Consider the following 23619-nt stretch of genomic DNA (forward strand, 5'->3'; position numbering starts at 1 on the left):
AATTATTTTGAGAAGCCAATTTCTCATGTTCAATTGTCAAAGCATTTGGCCAAAATAACTGCTATGCAAGCAGCAATTAAAGGATCACTCCCTTATTGTAAAATTTATCTATTGTTGAACTCTTAAGTAAGCAGCAATTAAAGGAACACTGTTCATAGTACTATTCATGCGGTGCCACTATTCACCGACCGCCACCAATGACCACCAAATTTAACCACCATAATCTAAATGACATTCCTAACAACTTCCTAGTTCACCACAAAGTCTAATTCTGAGCCTAAACACCTGAATTTAACAAAAACCGAAAAGTCCCAATTTAAAAACCTAAGATTTATGTTCTTTGATTCTCCTAGCACACAACGATTTGGGTTAAATATTTTGGAGGGTTTGTAGTATGGAAGGAGACCTTCAAAATGGGACAAGAATCTTACCGATTGGTTGCCGGAGGAGGGAGATCTGACGAGTTGAAGTTCGGCGAAATATGCTTTTTCGGGAGAACTTTCGGGTTTCACCGCTCTTAAATCGACAGGGGACGCAGCAACCTTTCAAACTTGACCAGTGTGCCGCTCTATGGTGGCCGGACGGTGGAGATCTGGCGGCCCAAAGTTGGCTGCTCGGGAGAGAGAATTTCTGGATTTTTTTCGGGGTGAACAGTATCTGTGAACAGTACCGATCCGAATTTCTGATTTTCTCCCCCTTTTTCTCTTTAATTCCCCTATTTATACTATTTTCCAAAAATGTCCAAATACCTTTTGATTCGTAACTTCTTCATACGAAATCCGATTTAGGCGTGCCGCGTGTCCACGAATTCGTATCGACGAGCTCTACGACTTTCATGTAAGAAGTTTTCTAAGAAACCTAGTGAATCAAAAGTCAACTCTTAGACTCGTCAAATTGAACGTTCCCGAACAATTAATCTTTCGAATTCTTTCATTTTCATCCTCGTGAAATAAAATTGGACAATGACCAACTTAATAATACCAAGGAACTCATTGGAAATTAGATGTGAATTTTCGAGGTATTACAATTCAACCTTGTTAAAGATCTTTTTTTTGTCTGAATCCTTGTTAAAGATCATAGAAGTGTAATCTATCGTTTCTCTTTAAAACCATTTTTTTAGAACTCATCAAACTCAAGTACATAAAGTGCAAATATTTGTTCGTTTTAGCTAACAATTTGTTACAATGTACGTTCAATCCCAGTTAGAACAGTACTTACTTTCTGTTAACCATATCAGTCTTTCTTCTCACAATCATGACATCAATGCAGCAAAGTCAATCACAAATCAAGAAGTAAATGCAGCACAGTCAAGCACAGATCAAGGATGATTTCAGGTTTCCTAATAAAAACGATCTGATTATGTTTTAGCAAGAATCATTGATTGTAATTGATCTTGTAGCTATGCAATCTCCAAAACTTCTGGATCTAAATTGTGTAATAATCTGTATAAATTTGTGCAATTCATGAATGAAATTATCAAGCTTTACCTCTCAATATTGAATTGTTCATGGTCATCAGAGCCTCTGTCTAACGACAAGCTTTTCTTTTTCCAATCCCATCCTAAGCAGTCCCTCCTCCCCAATGGCCGCTAACATCATCCCCCCACTGATTCCAATCCATCACCTCCTCCTCCTTCCGAAACACACACTGCTCACACCACCACTCCCACCACCACTCAGACCACCACCACCACCATCTCCAATTTCCTCACCATTAAACTAGACCGAACAAAATACTCCATATGGCTTGCCCAAATCACTCCTCTTTTGAAAAGTAGGAATCTCATGTGTTTTGTGGACGACACACATCCCTGCCCAACTGTGTTTTTCTGAAATCCCGATAGCACCCTGACCGATTGCGTCAATCTGGCTTATGAAGAGTGGCTCTCTACGGATCAGATGATCCTTGGGTGGATCAACGGGTCGCTCACACCCTCTGTCCTGTCCACAGTGGCGCGATCTTACTCCGCCCACACTACCTGGACCTCCCTGGCTCGCAGATATGCCTCCACAAATCAGAACCGTATCCTTCAGCTTCGGAGTCAACTTCTTCACCCCACATGCGGTGATCTGTCCATTTCTGACTATCTAGACATGATCAACCAAATTGCTGATACTTTGGCTCTCTCTGGACATTCGGTTGATGACTCTGATCTTATATCTACTATTATGAATTATGTTGGTCATGTTTATGAGAATACTATTAGTGCAGCACAAGCCAGGGATACCCCGATCTCATATGATGGTCTTGAAGCTCTTTTGTTAAGTGCAGAGACGCAGATTAACAATCAAAATGTTGCAGGTCTAGATGCTACTCCTACTGCTCTTGTGTCCCACCTACAACGCACCTCTATTGGTGGCACTCGGGGTCGGGGAAACACTTCAGGAGGTCGTGTCCGCCCCAATAATTCTGCTAGGCCCTCTTTTTCTGGACCATCTACTTACTCACGTGGGTCTAGTTCACGCACTCCATCCCTCGGTGGTTCGATCTTGGGTCCAACTCCATTTAATCGCACTGATTCTAAGGGTCCTTGCCAAATTTGTAATAGGAATGGCCATATTTCTTTGGATTGTTTCCAGAGAATGAACCTTGCATATGAAGGCCGCACTCCTACCTCTAGGCTTTCTCCCATGGCTGCTGGTACAACTTCTCCCCATAATTCTTCGGCTTGGCTACTTGATACCGGTTCCAATACCCACATCACCAACAACTCTCAGGCCCTTAATGATGCTCGTCACTATCAGGGCAATGATACAGTCAACGGTGTTGACACTGGTCAAGGTTTACAAATTTCCAAAATTAGAACTCTCACCCTTCCCTCATACTCATCTCCTATTACTTTGCATGATGTCTTTTATTTTCCTAATGCCTCTGCCAATATTCTCTCTGGTCACAAGTTATTATCAGATCATTCTTGCTATATACTAATGTTTCCAAATTTTTTCCTTGTTAAGGACATGCAAACCGGGATGACGCTTTTGGAGGGGAGGAATAACAATGGTTTCTATCCGGTCGTCTCTAGTCCATCGTCATCAAATAAATCCAGGGTTCTTCAGTCTTTCTTAGTCAAGCGGGTCACTGCCGATGTGTGGCACACTCGTTTAGGTCATCCATCCACCGATGTTTTTCGTCGTTTAGCATCTGGTCTTTCATTCGAAAATAAACGATTGCCTCATTGTCATGCTTGCCCATTAGGCAAATCACACAAGTTACCCTTTTCCTTGTCAGAGTCAGTCTCTCTTTCTCCATTTGAAATAATACATAACGATGTTTGGACTTCACCACATCTTTCACTCTATGGATTTAAATATTATGTGATTTTTATTGATGAGTTCACGCGATATAGTTGGCTTTTTCCAATGAAACGCAAATTTGAAGTCTATACCAACTTTGTTGCCTTTTCCAATTATGTGGAAAATCAATTCTCATCTTCTATAAAACAGTTCCAATCTGATGGTGGGGGTGAATTTAACAATCATAACTTCACCAAGTTCTTTTCTCATAAGGGTATTCATCATCGTCTTTCATGTCCTCATACTCCAGAACAGAATGGGTTGGCCGAACGGAAACATCGTCATCTTGTTGAAACCACTCTCACACTTCTTGCTCAATCTTCTGTGCCCAAATCATATTGGGTTGAAGCTCTCACTATGTCACTTTATCTCATCAATCGTTTACCCACACATGTCGTCCAATTTAGTTCTCCATGTGAAAAACTATTTCGGTGTCCTCCAGATTATTCCTCTCTACGTACTTTTGGGTGTGTCTGTTTTCCTTATCTGCGTCCTTATAATAAAACCAAACTTGACTTTCGTTCATCTAAGTGTGTCTTCATTGGTTACTCATTAAATCACAAGGGTTATAGATATTTAGATTTATCCACTGGTCGGGTCTATCTCTCTCATCATGTTGTGTTTGACGAGTCTTCGTTTCCGTTTCAGGAGTCAGTCGCTACTTCTCCTCCTCCGGCATCCTCACAAAACCTCTCCCAAACAATTGCCATCACCACCACTACTACATCCACACCAGTCCAACCTTCAGCCCGTAATCCCAGCCCACTTTCTCCTCCTTATCCTCTTCAATCGGCACAAACACCATAACCTCCGCCAAATTTACCCGATCCCAGATTCATCAACACATACTCACACTATCCCCGTCCTCTGCCCACCTAACCGGCCGACGCATCACCGCTGGCTGACCAACTCCAATCACCAAACCGGTCCTTAACCCTCATTCTCCACCGCCACAAAATCCCAATCCTATGCCGCTACAACATCCTCCACTGCAAATCCCTCAGCCCCCTCGTCCTCTCACCCGTAGCCGCAATGGAATTGTAAAACCAAATCCAAAATATGCCATTCTTGTAACCTCTGTCACTCATGATATTGTGCCCTCATGCTACACCCAAGCCGTAAAACAGAAGAAATGGCGTGATGCCATGGCTATGGAGTTCAACTCTTTACTCCAGGCTGGGACCTGGCAGCTTGTACCACACACTGCTCATATGAATGTTCTTCCCAAAAAATGGGTCTATCGTATCAAAAAGCGGCCTGATGGTTCGGTGGAACGATGAAAAGCCCGATTGGTGGCCAAAGGATTTAGGCAACAAGAAGGCATTGATTATGGTGAGACTTTCAGTCCAGTGATCAAACACTCTTCTATTCGGTTGATTTGAGCTATTGTTGTTTCTTATGGGTGGCCTATTCGGCAATTGGATGTTCAAAATGCTTTTTTGCATGGTTATCTATCAGAGGATGTTTATATGCTACAACCATAGGGGTTTGTTAATTCTAATTTTCCAGAGCATCTCTGTAAGCTGCGCCGTTCTTTTTCGAACTATTTGGAAGACTTGGGATTCATTGCTTCTCAGGCTGACTCATCTTTGTTCATCTACATGTCCAATGGTGTCAAGTTATTCTTGCTTATCTATGTTGATGACATCTTGATCAGTGGTACTCATCATACTCACATTCAAACTCTTATTGGTAATCTGAACAAGTTGTTTTCCATGAAGGATTTAGGTCCCTTGCACTATTTCTTGGGCATCGAGGCAGAGCGTAGCCAACAAGGATTGTCACTTTCTCAGACCAAATATACAATGGATCTCCTTCATCGAACTCAAGTGACAGATGCTAGTCATGTTTCAACTCTATCCAGTGGTAAGCGGCTCAGTATCAAAGATGGGGCTCCCTTGGCTGATGGAACTCAATATCGTAGTGTTGTGGGTGCCTAGCAGTATCTTACCCTCACTCATCCAGATATTTCTTATGCGGTCAATCAAGTATTCAGTTCTTGCATTCTCCTACTACTGTGCATTGGGTTGCTGTGAAACGGATTTTACGGTATCTCAAACATACTCCCACTGATGGTATGTTCTATGCTCCTAGCTCTATTTGTTTGGTTGCTTATTGTGATTCTGATTATGCTGGTGATCCTGATAATCGTATCTCCACCGGTGGCACTTGCATCTACTTGGGTTCTAATCTTATCTCATGGAGCTCAAAGAAACAGAGTGGGGTTTCTCGGTCCAGTGCAGAAGCTGAATATCGTCAATTGGCCTATACTGCTGCTCATATTTCTTGGTTTCGAATTTTGTTTCGTGATCTTGGTATCCCTTCTAGGACTCCTAATTTATGGTGTGACAACATTAGTGTCATCTCTCTTGCCTCTAATCCTGTCTTTCACACTCAGACTCATCATGTTGAAGTGGATTATCATTATATCCATGAGAAGGTGACTCGGAAGGAGCTTACAGTTGGCTTTGTCTCTACTGAGGATCAACTCACTGATGTCTTCACCAAGGGTCTTTCCAAACAGCACTTCCAACGCATTCTTGCCAAGCTTCCTGTCCATCGTAGGCCCATCAACTTGCTGGGGGGGGGGGTGTTAACCATATCAGTCCCTCTTCTCACAATCATGACATCAATGCAGCAAAGTCAATCACAAATCAAGAAGTCAGCACAGTCAAGCACAGATCAAGGATGATTTCAGGTTTCCTAATATAAATGATCCGATTATGTTTTAGCAAGAATCATTGATTGTAATTGATCTTGTAGCTATGTAATCTCCAAAACTTCTAGATCTAAATTGTATAATCATCTGTATAAATTTGTGCAATTCATGAATGAAATGATCAAGCTTTACCTCTTAATATTGAATTCTTCACTTTCTTTATACTAAGGAATAACAACATGGTTTTGTTGACACCTAAAATTTTGGCTATCAATTTGATTGATAGTATATTTAGCTGCAAATAAAACCCTGTTGTTATTCAATACTATAATGCAAGTAGGGGGTCGTTCTAACAGAGGATTAAAAGCACTCTCTCACATCATAAATGTGCCAATAATTTTGTATGAATGTCTCTGGATCCTAGACAACAAATCATCTCCAATTCTCCATCTGCAGAATCTCATTCGCATACACAATGACCAGGGCTAAATGGATGCTAGTGGGGACTCGGAGTAAGATAGTAAGCGTGAAATCTTGTAAAAGAAGAAATCTAATTTCAGGATCAGAAGATGGACAAGGAACTGATTAGGTCCAGAGCCTTCCAATTGAGGGAGACCTTGGAAGAACAGCCACTAGTCTAACTGCTATTTTGGAATTGAGACTTGCTCAGAAAGTTTTACTGCGTCTTGGCTTTCAGTAGACTTCATCTGAAAGGTTTATATGCTGCATTACTGGCAAGTGACAACAACAAGCAGGATTTTTTGGGTAAATTCTTCCTATGGTACCTGATGTTTGGCTACTTAAACAATTTGGTACCTGATGTATGAAAGCGGACAATTTGGTACCTAAAGTTCTCAAATTTAGGCCATTTTGGTACTTATGTCAATTTTAACCATATTTTCAGGGTTATTTCCGTCATCTTATCTCAACTTTACTTTATTTTTTTATAATACCTCCAAATTGCCTTTAAGTTATCACTAAAAATTTGATAACTCATCCACTTAGTATCTGTGATGATTTATGTATATAAGTTTTCATAATGTAGCTATCAATCTAAATTAATTTTAATTATAAGTAATTAAAATTTTTTTTGATAAAAATTACAATTGCATAAAGGCAATTTATTTTCTTTGCAGAAAATAATTAGGATACAATAAGTATATTAAGAAAAATTTATTTTCGATATATGCGAAGTAGATGCTAAGTGGAGTAGATATATCAATTTAATTATCTCCAAAGAGAGGCAATTATAGGAAGAAATGAAGAAAAATGTGAATTTAATGAGTTTAAGACTAGAATGACGGAAATAACCCTGAAAATATGGTCAAAATTGATAGAGGTACCAAATTGTCCAAATAGCCAAACATCAGGTACCATAGGAGGAATTTACCCAGGAATTTTTCGTACAATTTCACGTCTTATGCAGGATAAATTCAGAAACATGAAAGGAATTGTATTTAATGAAAGTCAGCAGAAGTTGTCAAATTATGTTTATAAACTTTATATAGATTTATGTTTATATTCTGGTCAGCATTCTAAGCACTCACACTCAAACTTCACAAGTTCACATACAATACAGACGGTACTGTCCTAGTAGGTTGATAATCACTGCATACATAACCATAGAGATTTATGCTATGATCCATTACCTAAATTACATCAGCAGAGTACATGATAAACTATTACTGATAGGTTGCTTACTGCAGAAACTCTCTTGGGTCCGTACCGGTTAAAGCAGATGCTGCAGCTGTATATGGTGAAGCAAGATATATCTGGCCTTCTTTGTGTCCCATTCTACCTGGGAAGTTCCTGTTGGTAGTAGAAACACATACCTGCAATGAAAGAAATGGAAATGGTGATTCAATACCACTACGTGTATCTTCAAACAAGATGAACATAGTTTCAGAAGTACTAACTTCAAATAACAATATACATTAAGGACAAGATGTTTTGCAATTGATTCTGAGGTTTAGTGAATCCAAAACGTGTGCAGGTGAAGAAATAGACTTACCTGTGGGTCATTCAAGCGGGCATACATGTCCCTAGGACCACCCATGCAAGCACCGCAAGTTGGACTTGCTGGTGTGTCACAACCAGCTTCCTCAAATATCTGTGAGCAAGTTTTGCCACCAGATCCTGGAACTGGAAGACTGTAAACGTCCATCCAAACCTACATATAGCAAACGTAATATATCAAATTTTCATTTATTAAGAATTTTGTTTGTGAAATTTCTATTACATGACAAACCTTTTGTGTAGCAGGTACAAGACAAGTGGGGACTTTGACCTTTTTCCCTGCAGTGAAGCATATAGTTCAGTTAGCTTAGACCAAAGGTAGATTAATGTGCAAGCAAGTTAGACAAACAAATGGATGGAAAATACAGGAATGAGATGTAATATAAAGATACAAGGAAGTGAGGGAACTGAAGTTGCCAATCTGCTTATACTAAGTTAATGGATTCCTTACTGAAGCTAGAAAAACTTTAGCAGCAGCCATAAAATCCTCTGGTTTCCCACCAGTACAAGATCCAATATAGACTCTGTCAATTTTTACATCTTTGCAGTCTCTTGCTAAAGCACGGTTATCTGGGGAATGAGGCTGCAAAACATTTCAAAAAATTACTTGCAGAAGAGAGGTTAAAAAACAAATTGTTCGACACATAAATAGTGAACATATGAGGTATGTATGTGTTGCTCACCTTTGCCACCTATGGTTCCAATTTTGAGATATCAAATCTGTACTCGTTAAGAAATCTAAATCAAGGAAAACAAACTTGATCATTAGTGGCAATATAAAGTATGCAAATGAAGTTTAAACAATTTGCATGTTCTTCCTGAATATGACTTGAAGGTCATATGTGGAGACCAGCATGAATTGCTCATTTTAATATTCTATTCCTTCGCATCTGTATATGTTTATAACTCATAAGGTTACAAATCCTTGACAAGACCAAGCGAAAGTAAAGAATTACCATCTGTATATGTTTATATTATTATATTGGTAAGATCTGAAAGCTTAAGGATGCATTCCCCATAAAAAAACTTAAAGACAAATTTCTGTGTTAATTTATCTTTAAGTTGAATGCAATATCAATGTAAATACACAAAAGAGTATGATACAACTTATAAATATCGAGCTATGTCCATCCTCTTTGCTTGAGTACCGACTTATGAACCAGATAATGAAATGGCTAGGATAATAAAATGCATATATCTATTACCTTGCTTTATCATCACTGTACACAGGTTCATAGGGCACAGACGTTTTATCCTGCAAAACCAAATTTGCATCTTTTAGCCTGTGCTACAGAACTGAAATCTGTGCAACATACAAAGAGAAATGGGAGAATGATGTTCATGTTCGCATCTGCTAGACAAAAAAGAACAGCCATTGAAACATCTAACCACATCCATTTACATGCTAATGATGTTTATATACATATGCACATCGTGCAAAAAGATTTGATAATTTACAGTACTAACCTCAATGTACTAACCTCAATGTATTTGTATGGCTATCAGCAGGGACGATACCGTTTTTACCCCCAGCTTCAATAACCATGTTGCATAATGTCATCCTCTCTTCCATCTGTCCATTATAAGTAAAACAAATAGTTAATGCAACCAAATGGATTGCAGTTCTATAGTACTCGTAGTAAGTTCACTTACACTTAATCTTTCAACAGTATTGCCAACAAACTCCATAGCTTTATATGTTGCACCAGCAACAGATATTTCACCAATAATCTGCACGATGAAAATTAGTTTTTTTTAAGGCAAAAAAAAAATTAATACTGAATTATATGTCAAGAAAAGAACTGCAACTACAGGCTGTATCGGATGTAGCTTTAAGCTTCCAATGGAAAAACAATTGGATTGGGAGTTGATTGATCTCACCTGCAAAATCAAATCTTTAGCAAGCACATAGTCAGGCATTTCACCATCCAGCACAAATCTCAGAGTTGGAGGCACCTGCGTTTTTTAAAGAGGTGAGAAATCAGATTCTTGATATCAACAAATCCCCCATAAGCTTTGGCATACTTTGATCGATCTAGTACCTTGTCTTAAAACTTCCAAAAGTAAAATCACTCTGACACTCATTCAGCATATGTACATAAGGAAGACGGTATCATAAGATCACCAAATAATATCAATGAACCAGAAAATTGTCCTTGTTCACCAATAAAATATTATTAAGAAATAACGCCTCGGAACTACTCATTTGCATGAAATCTATCAGAATGATATGTGCATGACATTAAGAGTTATAGAATGAAACAAAATCCAGCATCCGTCTGACCTTCAGTAAAATTTTTCCGGTTCCCAATACGAAACCTGCATCAGTAATCCCAATTCCGGTTGCAAATTGTCCAAAAGCTCCGGCAGTGCAGGTGTGAGAATCTGTACCCAGCAGCACCTGAAGCCAACAGAAAATGTCTAATTGCTGTTTCGGATCATAATGCCATAAAACAATAGTTGGTTTCTGGAAGAAACTAAAATGTACCTCTCCAGGCCTGCAATGACCTTCTTGAGCAAGAGCAACATGGCATACACCCTTGTAATCTGGGTTAGCCTGCCAAATTGTGAACTAAAGTTAACCTCTCTTGCAAAAACGATATAACAGAACATGCACAATAGCATATCAACATAAAATAATACTTTAAATCCACACCTTAAAGTCCCCACGATCTTTTATATCATAGAAGTACTTGATGTTCTGCTCCATGCAGAAATCCCTCAAGATATCCACATTACGATTTGCGCGCTCATCACTAGTGAATATATAATGTTCAGGTATGATAACAACCTTTTCTTTATCCCAAACCTACAATGTCAAAACAATGAAACACTACTTAACCCCTCCGAAATACATGCAAAAACTTAAATAAACATGCAGAAATACATAAATAACGAACACTATGAGCTAAAAAGAAAGAAGGAACAATTATATACACCATACATTACCTATATGTTGATAGTTGCTATGATGTTCTTAGCTGAAACAACGAAGTTACCTTAGGATTTTGGCCAAACTCTCTCTTAAAGATTCCAAAGGAACCGGGGTCACACACGTCATGTGTCATCAAAACATCAATATTAACCCAAACATTGTCACCTGGACTCAAATGAGTTTTCTCAGAAGCCCTAGCCAATATCTTTTCCGTCATCGTCATTCCTGTCCTGGCCTGCAAAGTCGATCAATGAACAATATCATAAACCGGAAAACCAACACAGCTCCCATTTAAATCTAGAGCACCAACTCAATGGAAAAGGCTAACCAAGCCAGTAGTGGCTGGTTTCCGTTCTGATGGCGACATGACGGCACATATTTTCTTGGGGAGTGATCTCTTGCATAGCTGAAATGAAGCCGGCGATGTGGAAGAGAAGGCAGAGACATCCAAATCCTTCAATAAAAAGAAAAATATATATATCAAAGATGGGAAACTTAGAGCTATAGCCTAAAGGTGCAACTTATTGGGATTAAATGAGATAGACTGACCTTGATGGTGTTGTTGATGAAGGTGGTGGAGGGTGAAGCAACAGTGGAGTGAGCCATGTCTGCTGAAATGTGTGTTTACTTCGACTGTTTGTTTGTGTTTATGTATTGTACGTGGAGAAGAGAAATCGCATACGTTTGTTTTGTGGAAAATGGTCAAATTGGGCGGCAAGATAAATTATCTTTTTGTAGAGCAAATGAAAGTAAAATACTGAATCATGATCCTGAAAGTTTGGTTTTGCTATAATAAATTGAAGTTCGAGAGTCCAACAAAATGGTTGCTGCCTGGCTGGACCAGTATGAGTCCAACAAATGAAAGTCGATTATTAGTTGCTTGGGGAGCACGAAACATATTTACTAGTTTAGACCAGTCATAATTTTTGTACGCCATTTACTGACGTGCCATCCTCAGAAAGGTCGTGCCATCCTCAGAAAGGTCGTGCCATCAGCTTGGATTGCTTTAACATTTTAGAATTGAAGTTTTACGGAGTTAGTTCAGCTCTGTTTCTTAGTCATCAACCAAACCTGTTTGTTGAGACCATATCCATCAATAAGGTGAGACATGGCACAATATAGCTGCTATTTCGAAATTGAGAACTGCCCAGGAGCATTCACTGTATCATGGCTTCCAGTAATGTCTTGCATCTCACAGGTGCAGAGGCTAAACTAGTGTCTAGTGAAAAGTACAGGACGTTACTTGTGTTGAGAGATTTTTTCCTAATATCTAATGACTTTCTGAAGCTAATCTGATGATTATTGAAACAGGACAGGTTGAGAAAAAAAGGATGTGATTCTATCCAATAAAATAAGATGTCGTCAAATTATGTTCACATAGATAGACGCCTCATTTTCTGGTTTATACTCGTTCTACGCACTCATGCTCACAATTCACAAAATACATATGGTACTGCCCCGATAATCACAGCATACAAAACCATTGACATGGGTGTGACGACCCATTATTTCCTTTAATTTCGGCTACCTAACTAACAACGGAAGAGTTCATAACAATCTAGTAATAATCAGTGAAGACATCAGTTGCTTACTGCAAAAACTCTCTTGGGTCGGTGACATAACCGGTCAAAGCAGATGCTGCAGCTGTATATGGTGAAGCAAGATATATCTGGCCTTCCTTGTGGCCCATTCTGCCCGGGAAGTTCCTATTTGTAGTAGAGACACATACCTGCAACGAAATATCAGGCATGACATCAGAAATGGAATATAGTGATTCAGTACCAGTGGATGTTCAAATGATAGTTTCAGAATAATTTAACTCAAAACAATAGAAGTTTCTTTCGGAGAAGATTATCAACAAGTGGGATTCTGAGGTTCAAAGAATCAGTCCTACACCAGTGGACAGTCGACTATCATGAGGTCCAGCAGCCTTAGCATGATTAAATGTGAAGAAAACATTTACCTGTGGTTCATTCAAGCGAGCGTATGTGTCCTTTGGACCACCCAAGCAAGCGCCACAACTAGGACTTGCAGGTGTGTCACAACCAGCTTCCTCAAATATCTGTGAGCAGGTCTTCCCACCAGATCCTGGTACTGGAAGACTGTACACGTCCATCCAAACCTGTATGTAGCAAATGCAATAATCAAATTTTCATTATAAGTTTCTGAATAAATTACTAGCAAACTAAAGCATTTAATTTTGTTGCAAGACAAACCTTTTGCGTAGCAGGAACAAGAAAAGTGGGTACTTTAACCTTTTTTCCCTGCAGTAAGGCAATAAATCTGTAAGCTTAAACTGAGGGCAGAAAATATGCGTACAGAAATTTTATTAACACATGTATAGAAATACAGGACAATGAGATGTAATACAAAGATACAGGGACCCAAACTGTGCAATTTGAAATACCAAGTAAAATTATGACAAAAAGTGGATTTCTTACTGATGCTAGAAAAACTTTAGCAGCAGCCATAAAATCCTCTGTTTTACCACCAGTGCAAGATCCAATATAGACTCTATCAATTTTGACATCTTTGCATTCTCTTGCTAAAGCACGGTTATCTGGAGAATGAGGCTGCAAAACAACAACAACAACAAAGTTGCAGAAGAGAGGCCAAAAAAACAATCTTCATGACCTAAAACTTATAGATCATATGAGGTTATATATGTGCCGCTCACCTTTGCTACCAATGGCTCCAGTTTTGATATATCAAATCTGTACTCGGTAAGAAATCTAAAATAAAGTAAAACAAACTCATTAATATCACCATTCTTAGGGACCAATAGTAAGTAGCCAGATGCAGTATAAAACAAGTTGTGTATTTTCTTTCTGAGTATGATAGAAGGTCATATGCACCTGGATGAATTGCTCATTTTACAATTGAGTTCCCTAATATCTATATACGATTATAAGGTCGTAAATTCCTTTCCAGACAAGTTAAATGCTTTAAGAAGAGTGTTCTTTCAGAGTGTCAAAGTACTTATTTGTAAGGCCGAACATGCATAAACATTGAATGCAAGTAAAATTGTTTTCTGAAAACCTGACTTTAGTCTTGATATTGGTAAAATAAGACCAGTTTTGAAGATAAATTCACCGCAGACCAATAAAAATAAAGTGTAGTGTTTATCTCCAAGTTCAATGCAATATTAATACAGATGTTCAAAGTTGATACACAGAAGTCTAGGCAAACAAAGTGAAGATATCTAATAGAACAATTTACCTTGCTTTATCATCACTGTACACAGGTTCATAAGGTACAGACGTTTTACCCTGCAATATAAAATTCACATCATTTAACCTTTGATATAGAACCTAAATGTATGCAACAAAATGATATGTTGCAAAAAAACCCACAAAAAAAAAGGTTCACGACATAGCAAAAGAAAGCGTAAGACATGCTTGTTCCTAATCTGTTCTGAGTTGTGAACTGAACCTTTGGGGCTGCCACCACAAGGTGTATAGGATAATGAAAGTCGATGTCCTCATGCACATGCTTTAAATCATTTGTACAAGTAACATTCCAAACCCAGCATAAAAACCACCGAAAAATGCTCATCAATGCATCAGCAGCATGCACCAGATAAAACAATTAACAGCTATGGACACATACATCTAACAAATCATATACTGTGCAAACAGATATTCATTTATGATATCGATGCTAATATACATAGATATACAAAACGTTATGCATGTGTGTAGCGGTTCGAGAGGATTTGATGATCTGCAGCACAAACCTCAAGGTACTTGTATGTAGTGCTATCAGCAGGGACGATACCATTCTTACCCCCAGCTTCAACAACCATGTTGCATAATGTCATCCTCTCTTCCATCTGTCCAGTATAGGATTAAACACAGAGTAATTAAAAGCTGCAACCAAATGAACCGTATGTCATACATATGTGCAGTATATTTACTTACACTTAAGCTTTCAACAGTGCTGCCAACAAACTCCATAGCTTTGTATGTTGCACCAGCAACAGAGATTTCACCAATAATCTGCAAGATGAAAATCAGTTTTAAATGCAACATAAATCCTGGATATATTCACCAAATATTTATCAGAACTGCATCAACGACTATCTGATGTAATTTCAACTTTCCAGTATCCTGTGGACATTAGAAAAACAATTGGCTTGAGTTGATTGAACTCACCTGCAAAATCAAATCTTTGGCAAGCAAATAGTCAGGCATTTCACCATCCAGCACAAATCTCAGAGTTGGAGGCACCTGCAATAATAAAAAAAAGTGAGAAATTATTGATGACCAGAAATCTCCCATAAGCTTTGGCAAACATGGGCCAATTCAATGACTCATTAGCCTCAGATTTGTAACAAACTTTCTGAAATCAATCTGATACTAATTCAACATATGTACATAAAAAAAAAAAGCTGCCAAATCCTTGCATTAAAATAGTATCATAAGGTCAGCAAGCACTGGTACTGAATCAGAAAATTTTTCAATGGAAGGTTAAGAGGGAGAGAAATTTAAAATGGGGAAGGGGAACCTTATTCACCAATGATATATTGTTGAAACTAAAGCTGTGCAATTATGTCAACTGCATAAAATCTATCACAAAGGATATTATAGAGAATTAAAACAAACTGCAACATCCACAAACCTTAAGCAAAAGCTTCCCAGTGCCCAATACGAAACCTGCATCAGTGTTCCCGATTCCAGTGGCAAATTGTCCAAAAGCTCCAGCGGTACAGGTGTGAGAATCTGTACCTAGCAGCACCTGAAACCAAAATAGAAAGTCTGATTGCTGTTTCGGATCATGGTACCATAAGAAACAAAAAAATAGTGGGCTTCCCGAAGGAAAGTACCTCTCCAGGCCTGCAATGACCTTCTTGAGCAAGAGCAACATGGCATACACCCTTATAATCTGGGTTAGCCTGCAAAATTGTGAATTAGAGTTAGATTCTGGTGCAAAAACAGAATAACAAAACACAAAAATACACACACACACACACACTAGCAAATGAACATAAAATGAAAAACACTCCAAATCCGCACCTTAAAGTTACCAAGATCCTTGATATCATAGAAATACTTGATGTTCTGCTCCGTGCAGAAATCCCTCAAGATATCCACATTCCGGTTTGCACGCTCATCAGTGGTAAATATATAATGGTCAGGTATAATCACAATCTTTTCTCGGTCCCAAACCTACAATGCCAAAACAATGAAGCATTACATAACCACTACAAAACTGCAACTAATCAAGCAATTACAGAAACTTCACATATGAACTAAGAACAATGGAAGCACAACTACATTGCCAATATGGTGATCAATGCAATGATGTTCATAGGTCGAAAAAATTAAGCTACCTTGGCATTCTGTCCAAACTCTTTCTTGAAGATACCAAAGGAACCAGGGCCACAAACATCATGGGTCATCAAAACATCAACGTTAACCCAAACATTGTCACCGGGACTCAAATGGGTCTTCTCAGAAGCCCTTGCCAGTATCTTCTCCGTCATCGTCATTCCAGTCTTCACCTGCCAAAACCCAACGCCAATACTAAGCTTCCCAATAAACCCACATGAAAAAAAACCAATCAAAAACAAAACTTGACTAACCGAGCCAGTAGTGGCTGGCCTCCGCTCCGATGGGGCCATGACGGAGCAGATTCTCTTGGAGACTGATCTCCGGCATCGCTGAAGCGACACCGGCGATGTGGGAGAGAAAGCAGAGAGACCCAAATCCTTCTGCAAAGAACAAAAAAAACCATAAAGGTGAGAGCTTTGGAGGTAAAGATGAGAACTTGAGAAGTAAAGGTGGGAGCTTTGATGGGATTGAAGATGAGATATTGACCTTTGTGGTGGTGGTCGTTTTGTTGATGAAGGAGGTGGAAGGTGGAGCAACGGTGGAGTAAGACATGGCGGTGGAGTAAGACATGGCGGTGGAGATGTGTTGTGGGTTTATTTCGACAGGTTTTGATATGTTGTGTGTTTTGGAGAAGAGGAAGTGAAGACGTGTTTGGGGTTGTGGAATGTGGACAGTGCGAGACGGCGGATGAGAGCGTGAAATTACGCAGGCAGGTGAGGAGGTGGAGTGGGGGGCGTGTGGTTGGCGTTGTTTTACTTGTTTAGTTAACGGCAAAAGGTTAACCTTGTCTGTTTTTACTGGTGAAAGTAGAAGATGGATCGATAGTTATCGAGTCTGTAGTTCGCCGAATTATTATTTCTTGTTGAAATGTAGGCCTAAATCTATTTATTGGATGTGTACATCACGGTGAGAGATTTTATTCACAAAATGGACTAGATAAGGTTTTATAGAGGAGGTGAGATTGGTTATATGGATGGGGTAATTATAGACCAAGTTTCGGTGACATAGTTTAATTGTTTTGCCAATTGTTTTTTAATAGTTGAAATTAGAGGGAAATGAAAGATGAAATCGAAAGAAAATAAAGTGACAAAAATACCCCTAAAATTGGTAAGAATAAAACCACTAACGGTGTTAACTGACTGAATGAACTAAAATTAGGTTAAAACAGAAACTTGAGGCACTAATGCGATAGTTTCTAAATGTGAGGTACTGTTTATTAAGTTGCAAATAGAAAAAGAAAAAAGATAAAAGTATACTTAGTCACTTCAGATGTGCAAATAGAACTCACTATTAATATTTCTTTCATTCTTTCAATAAGAAATCATGAAAATAACGGACTCATGTATTGATGACATGTTCTTAAAAGAAGTTTATCAAACACACTAATTTGGCACAAGAGGAATCCGCGTTAGATTGCTTAGGATTGGCGGCTATTGTGACCTAGGGTGTGTTGATTGTCATTAAAGCTCCAACACCCTACTAGTAGCGAGGTCGTGGTTGTTCTGGCAACTGCATGGCAGCGAGGTCTCACTAGTTTTGGTTTAGGGGTGGTAATTGATGTTGCGGTTCTGATCAAATTGTGGTGGCGGCATGGCTAGGAAGTTATTTTGTGGCTCGCAACTGAAGTTTCTAACAAGTCACGGACACTGGTGACTGAAGATGGTTGTTATTTTTATGGTCTACCCTCTACTACAGTTCAACCTCTATATATTAATAGCCTCAGGATCGATAAAATTTATCAAAAGAAAACTTTCTAAGATATTACTTGGTTGCAAAGTGAAAATCTTTAGTTGTGCAAGCAAACAAATTTTGATCAAAGCAGTGGCTCGAACTATGCCAATCTATGATATGAACTGGATATTGTATGTTGCACAACGTACAACTGCTCAAAGATGTAATTGCATTATTACTTTCTTCTATGGACTATCTGAAAGAATAGAAACAATGGGTTACGGCAGGGGAAGACGCAATTTGCACAAACTTTTATCAATAGAGTTGAGCCTATACCGAAAGAGAATCCACAGAAGCATTGGAAGCCACCGGCCAACACAGTAATTTGCATGCTTACAAGCTTACAATGGATGCTACTTCTTCCAAATCATACTCGTTGAGGAGTAGGAGGAATTGTTAATTAGAGATGTGCAAGGAGGCTTTGTTGACGCTTCTTCTAAACCAATCACATATATTGCATCTCTTAAGCAATGTAAAATGGTAGCTATGAATCAAGATATGCATATTGCACACTCGAAATCTCCAACATGTCAGTATGGAAAGTGACTCAATGGAAGCTATCATTGAATCAAAGACCCCTCTACGACAGCAATTGGAGAATTGGCTTGATGGTGAGAAAAGCCAAGAAGTTGGTGGCTGGCTTGAATTTGGTTGAATAGAACTGGGTTCCATGTGAAGCAAACCACATGGAAAATGCAACGGTAAAGCTTGCTATTGTGAGGCTGCGCTCTTCGGATTAGCCCGGAATACCTCTTACCTTTCTTGTTTATGTCATGAGAAATGATGGCCTCACAGAACCCCCTCACATTTAGCTTATGTTCATCTACTTCACTTATTTTGTGCAGTGGTTGTTGCTTATTACCTTTGTTCTTGTTGTATTTTTTGCTGGCCCATGGCCCTATGGCCTTTTATTGGAATTTATTCATTGACAAAAAAAAAGAATCAAATACTCTGGATTATAGCTAGCCTATTAGCAAATAGCAAATGAGGGACTCATTGATGATTTTCATCAAACTTGGTTACTTGGTGACAACTGGAGGGTGTTAGTTTACAACATTGTCCTAGAACTTGTAATGGGATTGCCAGAGTGGCAAAACAAAAAATTTAAGGTCATTGGTGCATGAAAATATTATATATATATATATATATATATTACTGTGTTAGCTCCTCGTCAAGGTTTTGTGACATTTATAGTTTGAACAAGCATTACTTAATATTTTAACAAATAATTCAATGTTAGGACTAAGATAAGAAGAAAAAAAGAAGAAGATAAGTAAAAGGTCTCTTGAGAAGAGAAGTAATAAACAAGGGGTATTTAGTTTTATACCCATTTTTGGTACATGTTTTTAGAATAAACTCACATATCATTTAATTATAATTTTTACTCAGATATTGTCAAATAAGATACTAGATTGTCCTCTGCCGCTAGGAGAAAAAAAACAAATCGTGTCTTTCTCCTTGTACGACGGCGAGCTATCTCGTCGTCATCAGACAAGACTGGTTGTTGTTTTTGTCGTGCTCCTCAATTAGCTTTATTGATTGGGGAGTTTGCGGTTGAGGTTGTGTGGGAGAGGAGGAGAAGAAGACACCGCAGTTGCTGTAGTGCATGGCGGCAAGACTTTCACAGCGTGGAGGGCGACGAAGCGATCAAGCAGACTCCAAGAGCGGGGATCTCCGATCTGGTGAGGTTGAGTCTTTGGATCTGGGTGGGTTTTGTCCCATCAAGGTTCGAGAGATGGTTTTGGTTTCCTTGGTGGGGTGATGTGGTCTTTCTCCAATGTGGCCTTGACGACAGAGTGTGGCCCGTGGCGGTCTGGCAGCCCGGAGGTCCGGTGGTCGTGACATGGTCGTCGGTGGTCCCTTCTCCTTTCTCCTCTGCCTTAGGTTGGGCTTGGGCCCCATTGTGGGCTGGGCTTGGGTCAAGAAAATAAGCCCACATATAGCATTTATGGTTTTTGCATTATGTTATTTTTTTTCTAGATGTTAAGTGTTTACTTGTCTTAATAAGTGGAAGTGGGCATTGTCCAGGGTTGTGCACTCATTGTGTCATGGTTGCTCTATTAAGGCGGCGAGTTTCTTGTTTTGTCAAATAGTCGTAGCCTCCTAGTGGCAGGATGAACTTAATGTCACTGGTATGTTCTAGTGACAACATAGTAGGAAAGCTGATAGAATTAGAAATTTAGGGCTCCACATGAGCATCGTCTTTCCGTTGTATAGCCAAATTTGTAAAGCAATTGGTTGTGTTAATGATGCACACCTTGCTAATTGGTGTTTGCTAAAATACATAGGTTATGTAGTAATGTCTGATATTATTTTGGGATGTTCTTACAGTATGGGGTTTAGGCTCAATGTCTCCCCTTGTATTATGCGGTTTCATTAATGAAAACTGCGTGAGGGCAGCCGATAACCCATTTAAAAAAAGAGATACTAGATTGTCTTTCATTTTAACAAAAATTATATATTGCCACTATTTAATTCTGATTAGTCAACTTTAGTATTAAATTCTATTTACCTTAATTATAGATTATAGATTGCATGTGATTTTGCAAATTTCCTTTTAACTCATCATTACTGTTAATATATTAAATTCAAATTAAAGTAGATAATGAATGTAAGACTTATATTTTCGTGATTTAAGATTTCTAGCTTGAAAGTAATTTTTTGTGAAACTTGAAAATTTTTAGGTTGTTATATCATAGTTTTTTGCACTAATTTTTTTAGGTTTCATTCTCTCCTTATAACCTAAATTAAAGGTATGTAGGAGGTTAAGTGTTTAACATAGTAAATAAGTGTATCTCTTTAATTACAACTTAAGGATTAGAAACATCTATTTATAAGCTTCACTTAGAATTCCTAATATATATATCTATGATTCTCATCTATAGAAATCTACATTTTATTGAGGAAGACATTTATATAGGAGAATTTTAATATATTTCTTTATTAGATTTTATAATGTACGTATATACATATGATTCTAGTCCAAAAACTATATTATACCTCTTACAACAGATTAATGTGACAATATACCTAACAAAAACAAAAGGAAAGATAAAAGATGTATATAAATCACGATAAGAGACACTTACTGAATCAACATCTTTTAGTACCTTATACACCTTCATATAAAATTCTCATATAATCTTCATATGACTAGCTCATCTTGCTTGAAAAAGTAATAACTGTGTAAAATTTTACAAAATTGAATCGATAGAAGAAGAATAAGAACTACAAAATACTTTACAAAATGTGATGAATACACACACACACATTGATGATAGCAATATGAATTTAATACAATGAAATAATTATGGATGGTATTGATTTATTTCACATTCAAAATAGATGCACAAACCTAAAATTAGGAAAATTATTTAATATTGTTAGAGGAGGAACAAAACGAGAATAATAACAACATAAAAGAACATAACCGAACTCTTTATTGATTGATAATGTGACCTATATATAGACATTACATACAGAGTATTCCGAAGAATCAGAGATTCATATATATATTACATAAAGTATAATCTACTCTAATAAGGAAAGCTAAATAGGCTAAGATACACATAAGAGTATAATAATAATTCTCCCGGAACACTCCCCTTTCTGTCGCATGCCTAGGTTGCATGTGGTACATAACGTTGCATCGGTAAAAACCTTGTCAACAAAATAAAAATGTCTTGGGTGAAAAATAAACGCTTGATCGAAAGAGAAAAAGAGCACAACGCGACGTCTACATTTGATAGCATCATGTGAGATAGACTCACTCTGAAGTCTACGAACCAACCCCCCTGATTAGTGTCATAATCATGGAGTACAAAGAACAACGTATACACATTCATTACATGTTTCTCAAAAGTAGTTTTGAGATAATGATTAATCATTAATCTAGCCACACATCCTTATACCATACATGTTATACTTAGACAAACTTAGATCTTAGGAAACAAAATTGCATAACAACTCAAAACAAGAGTTTACAATGAAAATCAGATTCTCGGGTAGAATGATCTTCAGTCACTTAAACGGCCATAACTTCTTTGTCACAATAGGTATTAGTGAACCGTAAAATGTTTTGGAAAGTAGACACATGTGGCTTTCCAATGACATAAAGTTCACAACCTAACTCGACCAGAGCAGTTCACATTGCTCTGTCTAAGTTGACTGACTTGCAAATTTCCGGACAGAACTGTCATATAGGTCTTATTGAAGTTGACCCACGAAACTGGACAGATTCTGATTTGTCATATTCAATGTATCCTTCATAATGGAATGGGGGAATGGACCAATGAATGACTGATTTTGGTCCGAGACAGAATCATACATATCCTCTATGCTACCTGTGTCAACAACAACACTAACGCGTATGCTAGTGTGTATGAGCTTCTGGTGGCGTTGGTGTGGGAAGGAATGTATTGATTCGCTAAATGTAGAACTATACTCATGTCAATGGAACAATTCAAGTCCAATTACGATATATAAGTGCATAGTTAATCACATCATAATGAAAGCAATAGTGTCCCAACAACACTTACATTTATGAATCTATACCTCATTAAATATCTTCATCATCTATACTATGATGGAATCGAGAATCTAGAATTGGCTTTCATATGAACACATATGGGCATTAGCTCTTGCAACCGATTGTACTATGTTCTTTCGAACATCGCAATCTGACTGCATACGCTCTTCGTGGTCTGGAGACATTTAATTGAGCAATTATGGTCTTTCATGCACTTTTATATCTATGTCAAGATCCCTTTACAGTATGCTATGACCACTATTATATGCTGCAAATCAGTTTTCATGAACACTACTACTGATTAAGTAGCAGAAAACAATTAGGTCCATAACGAGAGAATATAATTCATCGTAGTCAATACTGGGATACTGAGACAATCTTTGCGCCATAAGTCCTGCAAATATCGCATGACTTCATCTTTCTCATTATACTTGCGAACAATGACTAACATAACAAATCTAGTTCACCATGTATTGATTATTTCCACTTCGGTCAAGTTGCTCATTGTTGATACTTTACAACGGAATAAGAGCATAAACGAATACATCATCAATCATGGGAGATCAATTCATCAACACACGTGCTTGCTTATATGATCAATTGAGATTTCTTTCGTCTCACATCAACAAAGGGAGTTTGTAGCGTTCCACAGAAACTTAGTTGATACACATGTTCAGAGAATATCTCTTGATGATGGGCAGAATACTTGTGCCTACGCACCTCGCTTCTTTATGGTTTTGATTCCAGAGAATAATGGTATCCCCCTCATCTAGGTAGGAGTCAAGACCGAAGCTATGACCATTACTAATCCATCTTTGCGTTTGCCGCCCTTGTTTTGTGGTGCAATACCACAGGCGCCGACAACACCACATCGTACAATGGTGCCAACGGTGGCTTCCTTCTCACTATCAGGGATGGTGCCAACGGTGCTAGGAACAAGATATGTGAAATTCTCCCATATTTCGGGAGTTTCAACCTTACCAGCACATTACAACATTTATGTGTCATCTCATCACTTTCGCAATATCGGGAAAGTTATTGAGCATTGAATCTTTGACTTTCTGGAGGACGATAATGCGTTGCACTTTTGCTCACTTTGAGTAGTGTGAGATCTTAATGAGACA

The 23619-nt window shown here is 38.2% G+C and overlaps 1 protein-coding gene and 1 pseudogene across 1 annotated transcript; both read right to left on the reverse strand.

Annotated features, from left to right (window-relative positions):
• Nucleotides 1-7649: 7649 nt before the first annotated feature.
• Nucleotides 7650-11509, reverse strand: LOC126792722 (3-isopropylmalate dehydratase large subunit, chloroplastic-like; annotated as a pseudogene).
• Nucleotides 11510-12220: 711 nt separating this feature from the next.
• On the reverse strand, nucleotides 12221-16956 carry LOC126792721 (3-isopropylmalate dehydratase large subunit, chloroplastic-like). The gene is made up of 15 exons (XM_050519184.1): nucleotides 16723-16956; nucleotides 16488-16616; nucleotides 16236-16406; nucleotides 15919-16071; nucleotides 15729-15797; nucleotides 15524-15640; nucleotides 15058-15132; nucleotides 14824-14901; nucleotides 14640-14735; nucleotides 14123-14172; nucleotides 13581-13635; nucleotides 13345-13476; nucleotides 13120-13167; nucleotides 12867-13025; nucleotides 12221-12632 (listed from the first exon to the last, which is right to left on the reverse strand). The coding sequence occupies exons 1-15, from the start codon at nucleotides 16804-16806 to the stop codon at nucleotides 12492-12494; spliced, it is 1557 nt and encodes a 518-aa protein (XP_050375141.1). The 5' UTR covers nucleotides 16807-16956; the 3' UTR covers nucleotides 12221-12491.
• Nucleotides 16957-23619: the final 6663 nt, after the last annotated feature.

This window comes from Argentina anserina, chromosome 4, assembly GCF_933775445.1.
Source record: "Argentina anserina chromosome 4, drPotAnse1.1, whole genome shotgun sequence".
NCBI classification, from domain to species: Eukaryota; Viridiplantae; Streptophyta; class Magnoliopsida; order Rosales; family Rosaceae; genus Argentina; species Argentina anserina.